General features: G+C 44.4%; 1 protein-coding gene across 1 annotated transcript; it reads left to right on the top strand.

The window, feature by feature from the left end:
- The first annotated feature begins 2857 nt into the window (after window positions 1-2857).
- inhbaa (inhibin subunit beta Aa) lies at window positions 2858-5978 on the top strand. Its single transcript, XM_068030964.1, has 2 exons — window positions 2858-3350; window positions 4091-5978. The coding sequence occupies exons 1-2, from the start codon at window positions 2969-2971 to the stop codon at window positions 4855-4857; spliced, it is 1149 nt and encodes a 382-aa protein (XP_067887065.1). The 5' UTR covers window positions 2858-2968; the 3' UTR covers window positions 4858-5978.
- Window positions 5979-6936: the final 958 nt, after the last annotated feature.

The following is a 6936-nucleotide window of genomic DNA, read 5'->3' as shown; positions in this document are numbered from 1 at the left end:
GCTTTAGAGCTCAATGCCTCTATTTATAAACCTAGGATCCCATATGCTTTATTAACTGCTTTGCTAACCTGTTCTGTCATTGTCAAAGACTTTTGCGCAAACACCCCATGTCTCTGTTCCTGCATCCCATCATGTCCTCACTGAATTGTTACAGTAAGATATATCCACAGTCAAACTTTTTAGATATATACATATAGTATATGATGAAAACCCATAGATCCCATATTGATATACCCATTGTATCTATGAAAGCATCTAAACACTCAAACCATATAGAGGCACCTACAACTATAAAGCATTAAAAATGTTACATACACATACACACTAACTCACACACAGGCATACGGGCCAGTCACACCTTAAAGGCATACTGTCACAGCACAGTAATGAGAACCATCCAAGAACACTGACACAATTAGTGTACAGCAACATGCCCACAAGAAGAAAAGTGGCACTTTCACACACCCAGAATGGTAAAACATTCTCACAATCCAGCACACACTGGGTCATTGAATGGAAACTGGCACAATACTGGCCTTCGTTATTAGTTAATCCACTTCTCCCAATCCAAAACAGGCAGGCAGCAATATCAAAACTATTGGGAAACACAAGCATTTTTAGGTGTCTATATATACAACTTGGTGCCTTTTCGACATGTGAGTTCATGAGGAAACAAAAGACTCAAACAGTTGGAAAGATACCTTTATGTTTGACATGGGGCCAGTTCCTTCCAATTTGGGAGTTCCAGTTAAGCTGGATCCAGAAAAGTGGCTGACATATTGGGTAGAATTTTCAGAAATATTCAGCATAGCTTAGATCAGATGACCCATAAAACACTGGGTTAAAAGCTTCACTTTCCTCCACAAAAATAGCTAGGGGGCAGAATAAAAGCCATCGAGAGTGTACAAGTGTTTCAACTGTACTCAGTAAAATGATGTCTTTTCACTACAGCCAGCGAGGCGGAACAGAAGTGAGCGGTTTATCACAATGGGACCAGTTAGATATCGGTCTGACAAGTCTGACGCGCCTTTTGATTATATTTGCTCTCTATAATATTGCATTTTTTAAAAAGAGATTAGAGATACATAGAGAGCGAAGAGAGAGAGTGAGGAGAGAATTACAGAGAGGTAGTGGGAGATGAGAGACAGACACAGATTAAAAGGAGACAGGCGAGAGAGACAGCGAGAGAGAGACAGAGGCAGAACAGGGTACATTCCCAGCGTGATTCTTTGTAACCGAGATCTGTGCGTGAGTCTGACTCACGGTCATTTTCAACACGATGACTTAATAACAACCTTAGTGTTTAAGATGCGCGGGTATGTCATACACCACGGAAACCTGTCAAAACCTGCTCCATAAGCCGTGGATTGGAAACGTTTACATGGAATATTTTACCATGCCGCATCCTTTGCATGACAGTCAGCTCGGTTGTGTATGGATCTGAATGTAGCCGATGACAAGTATCGATGTTTACTGGGGCATTTGCCGTCCCACGCAATGTATTAATGTTTCGGATTTCAAAATCTGAAGACAAAATAAACTTTTTCTCTCTCTCCAAAGAGCCTGATCATAAACCATTTATTGATATATGATGTACTTGTATACAGCCGAAGAGTACTTGAAGCTAGCACTAATACATGTCCGGGGATTTTGATGGAATCCCAACTCATTTCCGATAATACCTTGCATGAAATTGTATAAGCAATGCAGTTTGCTACCAGCGGCTGATAATCTGACCTTTTGAGTTCTGTTTAAATCCCATGTTGAATAGGAATTGCCAGTGCTCATGATGGCATTAACACGGTTAGTCCAACCCTTCAGCACCAAGTCTCCTCTCGCCTCTGTTCTTTTTGACGTAGATCTACTTGTCCAGTGCTACAAATGTAACAAAGAAAGCACCAAACTTTACGGGTTTGAAATCTTTCACACTACATGCCCTCCAACAGGGATTTAATTCACTGGGATTTCTACATCTAGAGATTTAGGAGGGGTTAGGTTTAGTGAACCGTGCTTATTTTCACTCTGCTTATGATTAGAAGCCTTGTAGGGAGAGTCAGCACGTCTATAAATAACTACTTCAGTTATTTTACATTTTAACTGTTAAAAGGTCCGATTTGTTTAGGATTTCTGGTCTCTCTGACAGAGTCTCTCCACAGTTCTTACATTCTGGCAAGTTTTGCGCTCACAAGAGTGAGAGAGCGCGTCGGTCCCTAGCTCAAGGTTGAGGTGCTAAGTCTGCGGTTTTGTGAGATTTTCGATTGAAGTATTTCAGGAATTCCCTCCCCAATGGGTTAAATAGCTGCAAAGACGCAGAAGGACGCACACGTCGGTCTCCAAAACCCAGCCGCCTTTTGCCGGCTTTTTCCTTCACACGTTTAATTTCGGAATCGTAAAGACCAAAATTCCCCCTCCCCTCCTCCTCACTCAGTCCTGACGATGGGAGAATCCGCCTCCTCCCCCTCCCCACACACTTCTGCACTGTCATCCGTTCCGGTCTGACACTCCTGCCCGTCAGCTCAAACTGAGCACTGTGGTCCCTTCCTCAAAAGTGCGAAAGATCTCTGACTGGAGCAGTTGAAAGAAGGGAGTGAGGATCCGAGGCAGCTCCAGAGCTCCGAGTTCTCCAGACGTCAGCACTGGGAGAAGAGAGAGAGAGAGAAAGAGCAAAACTTCAGTCTCTCAACTGTAAAGTTTGCAAAGCAGAGCAGAGAGACTGACAAGAGGCTGTCCCAGAGAGAGAGAGCAGTTTTAACAGTAGCCGCGACCATCATATCGAAAAGACATCTGTCTCATTTATTGAGCAAGCTCTCCTCACAAACAGCATCTCTGTCGCCTCCAGCAGGAGTTGGAACAATTTCCGACCCATTATACAAAACTTCAGTCAAACTTTTTCTTTGCAAACTATATTTTTATTTTGGGAACTTCTGTCCCAAGCACTGCCACCTCCCCCTCCCCGGTAGCTTTGAAGATGTCAGTTTACCTGCTCGGTGGAATATTTCTGCTGCTCGGTGGAATTTGCACGCGGGCTTCTCCCACCTTACCTGCCCAGGAGGGGCCGGTGTCGGACTGCCCGAGCTGCTCCCTCCCCAAGCTGCAGCCCGACATAGCCGGCGTGGACAGTCAGCTGGTGGAAGCCGTGAAGAGGCACATCCTGAACATGCTGCACTTGAAGAACAGGCCCAACATTACCCATCCGGTGCCCAAAGCCGCACTTTTAAACGCCTTGAAGAAACTGCACGTAGGGCGGGTGCGAGAGGACGGCAGAGTGGAAATCGAAGAGCATTCGTCCAGTAAGTCAGTACTGAACGAACCCGAACAGGCTTCAGAGATCATCAGCTTCGCTGAGGCAGGTCAGTTCAATCAATTCAATATATATTTTCCAGCATTGTATTGTGTTTTCTATTCAGGTTAAAGTACTAATAATTGGATTTACATTTGAAATAAAGTTGAATATGATTTCTATATCTGCGATGTTATCCCTTTTAGGGTAGTCTATATTTCGGATATTATTTGCACAGAAAGGAAAGATGCTCAGTTGAGCAAGAAGCTTTAGGGGTCAAAGGGATAATAACAGTCCGGATATGAAACAACTTGAGAGACTTAATTGAGGTGTTCAAAGTTATGAAGGGCTTTGATAGGTCAAATAATGAGAAAGTGTTTCCAGTGACAGGAGGGTCTGTAATCAGAGGACACACGTTGAAGGTAATTGGGGGAGATGAGGAGATTTTTTTTATTGCATTAGGGAGTTGTTCTGGTCTGGAATGCACTGTCTGAATGGCTGGTGGAAGCAGATCCAATGGTAACTTTCAAAGAGAGATCATTTGCAGGACTATGATAAAAGAGCAGGGTGTGGGACTAACTGCACAGCCCATTCAAAAGCCGGGATAGGCAAGATGGATCGAATGGCTTTCTTCTGCGCTGTACCATTCGACGAATCAAACTCCGGAGCAATGATATAGTGAAACAGTAGATCACCGACTGGGCAGTCGCTTTCAGAATCAAAGAGAAATATTGGTTTTATCTCTGCTTCTGACTGTCACCGACTAACAGATTCATATTGTGCATTTCTCTTTTCCTTTCTGGTTCTAAGGTCCGTCCCAGGATGTCGTCCACTTTCAGATCGCCAAGGAGGAAGAAGGTGACCTTTCCCTGGTGGATCAGGCCAACATCTGGCTCTACCTGAAGCTCTCGAACAAGTCCAACCGAAGCAGGAGTAAAGTGACCATCAGGCTGCACCAGGAAGGAGATGGCAGCAAGGCTATCAGCGAGAAGCAGGTGGATATCAAGAGGAGTGGCTGGCATACCCTGCCAGTGTCGAGGACTGTGCAAGCAATCCTGGCGAGTCAGGAGAGGTCCCTGATGCTGAAGGTTTCCTGCGACCTGTGCCAGGAGGCTGCCGTCTCCCCAGTGCTCATTGAGCCGGCCGAGAAGGATGAGTCTCACCGCCCCTTCCTGATGCTGCTGGTCCGGGAATCAGACGCACACACTCACCGGATCCGCAAGCGGGGGCTGGAATGCGACGGAAAGGTCAACATCTGTTGCAGGAAGCAGTTTTATGTGAATTTCCGAGACATCGGCTGGAGCGACTGGATCATAGCGCCGCCCGGGTACTATGGGAACTACTGTGAGGGTGAATGTCCGAGTCACATCGCCGGGACCTCGGGTTCCTCCCTCTCCTTCCACTCGGCTGTCATCAACCATTACAGGATCAGGGGTTACAGCCCTTTCAACAATATCAAATCATGTTGTGTCCCCACCAAACTCAGGGCAATGTCCATGCTGTATTACGATGACGGGCACAACATTGTGAAAAAAGACATCCAGAACATGATCGTGGAGGAGTGTGGCTGTTCATAAACCCTGTCAAATACACACCCAGACTCAAAGAGAGACTCAGAAAAGGAGAGAAAAAAAACAGACACATACTACACACGCCAGACTTAGGACATTACCTTGGGTGGGTCTCCCCAGAGCTATATAACTAGCTCAGACTTTAGACAAGTACATACGAGGATTGATATCAGACAGGGTCTAACATGGATCCAGCTGGACCAAACCCCATGTGGCCCTCTCAGCCAGGCATCTTTCTCTACCTGTGGCTCACAGCTCTTTCCCACTCTGACCTACACTCACCTGTACTCTTACATACACACACACACAGCTGGCTTCTTCTGGTGCATTTACTTTGCTCTCATCGTGACACTCTATGGCACTTTTCCAGACAAAATGCACAAGATCTAACTTTCTGTTGTTTGAACACGGGGCCGAGCTTTACCAAGGAGGTGCACTGTTCTTTTTTTGCAAAAATACTTCCACGTGTGTAAGATGCCTAAGACCAGAACTATGCAATCTTAAAAAAAAGGCTTTCTTTGGTTTACCTAAAAGGAGATGCTTGCTTCTATTGGAAGTAAATATTCAGCTTGTTGAGAGATACTTGAAAGGAACACGTTCACCCCGCCGCTGGGTCAAACGTATTTTTTTACTTTGTGACCTTTACGATTTGCACTAAAACGACATTTGCCTGTCTAACCGTATCTGAACAGAAGTGTTTGAAAGGACAGGGGACTGCACTCAGAAGAGAAGAAAACAAGTTTCTATGAAATTTTGTATCAACGGACGAACAGACACCAAAGAGATTTGTGTAAATGTTATTGTATGATTTCTACATTTTTTAAAAAAAAGTTACAAAATATAAAAAAAAAACACCTGTAGATGAATATGGCTCCAGTATCAGGGTTTGGATTGAACATTCAATATCAGTACAGATACATCTGGATGTCTGGAAGCACCAACGATGTGACCTGAGTTAAATCCTAGACCCCAGGTGTAGTTTGCACACTGTCTGAAAGCGATTTAGCAAAAAGCACTTCTAGCGATCTGCTTTTTTTTTCTTATTTAAAAATTTTGATCAGCTTGATAGAAAAAAAATCCGAACCTTTGCTTAAAAAATAGTAGGCCTATTTTTGTAACGACGTCGATGAAGGCGATTAAAAGTGTTATTAAAGAAACAGATATTGTTTTAGTATTTCGTGTGAGCTATCTGCCAGTCTAAATGCGGCGAAGGATGTGGGATTTCGGTCACATTTCCTGGCACCAAATTAGCCTGATTGACTTCAATGATTGTCTTTTCAAGTTCATGTTTTTAATGATGCTAGAATGTCGTGCTTTAAAGAAAGAAGTCAGCACAGTCTACCCCATTCCTGATGACTTGTCTGACGTATAGCTTTGTTGTCGAATCGGTAGAAGAGGGACTGCTCGCAGCTCAGCTGTTTTCTACTGTGCATATTGACGTGGCGTGGCTTTTTAGTTTGGTGATCCCGGCAGTCTTCTGATCTGAATCTTGAATAGTAATGGCTCAATGTTCCAACCTTGTTTTGCCTATCCCACATCGCTAAAAGCTGAATATTCTCAGCAGACTCTCTGCGGGAGGCAGACGGTGGGAGTTCCTTGTCGTCAGACTGGCCGAGTGAGTGTTAGGTGGGGTGGGGGTGCGATTGTTGATGAACAACTTGGGACCAAACGGGACTGCAACTTCCAGACTGCACTGCGAGCCAAACGCATTCGGGAATAACCACTCGCTCGGAGGGCGTTTAACTCAACGTTTTCAGTCATATGTTAGGCTGTGAAAACAGAGACATTTCTTAGAGATTCCGTGTAACCTATCTGACACGCTGCTAGTCAGTGAAAAACCAGCCTACGGCGTTAAGCACCAAAAAGGAGTCGTTTTATGTGCTTCTTTGGGCTAGATGTATTTTTACACATCCCTGTGCAGGACGGTGAGATAATGTACATAGATTTCTCCAATCTACAAACTTTTATCGCCTTAAAAGACACTTTTTGTTGGTCTGGTCAAGCGTCTTTAAAAAAAGAGTTTCAGCAATTATTTCGGCATATTAAAAAGTAAATCTGACCCGACTAGGTAGATCATAGAATCAT

The sequence above is a fragment of the Heterodontus francisci genome, chromosome 5 (genome assembly GCF_036365525.1).
Source record: "Heterodontus francisci isolate sHetFra1 chromosome 5, sHetFra1.hap1, whole genome shotgun sequence".
Classification (NCBI taxonomy): domain Eukaryota; kingdom Metazoa; phylum Chordata; class Chondrichthyes; order Heterodontiformes; family Heterodontidae; genus Heterodontus; species Heterodontus francisci.
This window is presented reverse-complemented; position numbering and strand designations above follow the sequence as displayed.

Bases quoted from the DNA above. Each gene is read 5' to 3' on its own strand.
- inhbaa (XM_068030964.1), top strand. From the start codon at position 2,969: ATGTCAGTTTACCTGCTCGGTGGAATATTTCTGCTGCTCGGTGGAATT. The intron at 3,351-4,090 runs GTCAGTTCAATC...TCTGGTTCTAAG, and splicing joins CATCAGCTTCGCTGAGGCAG to GTCCGTCCCAGGATGTCGTC.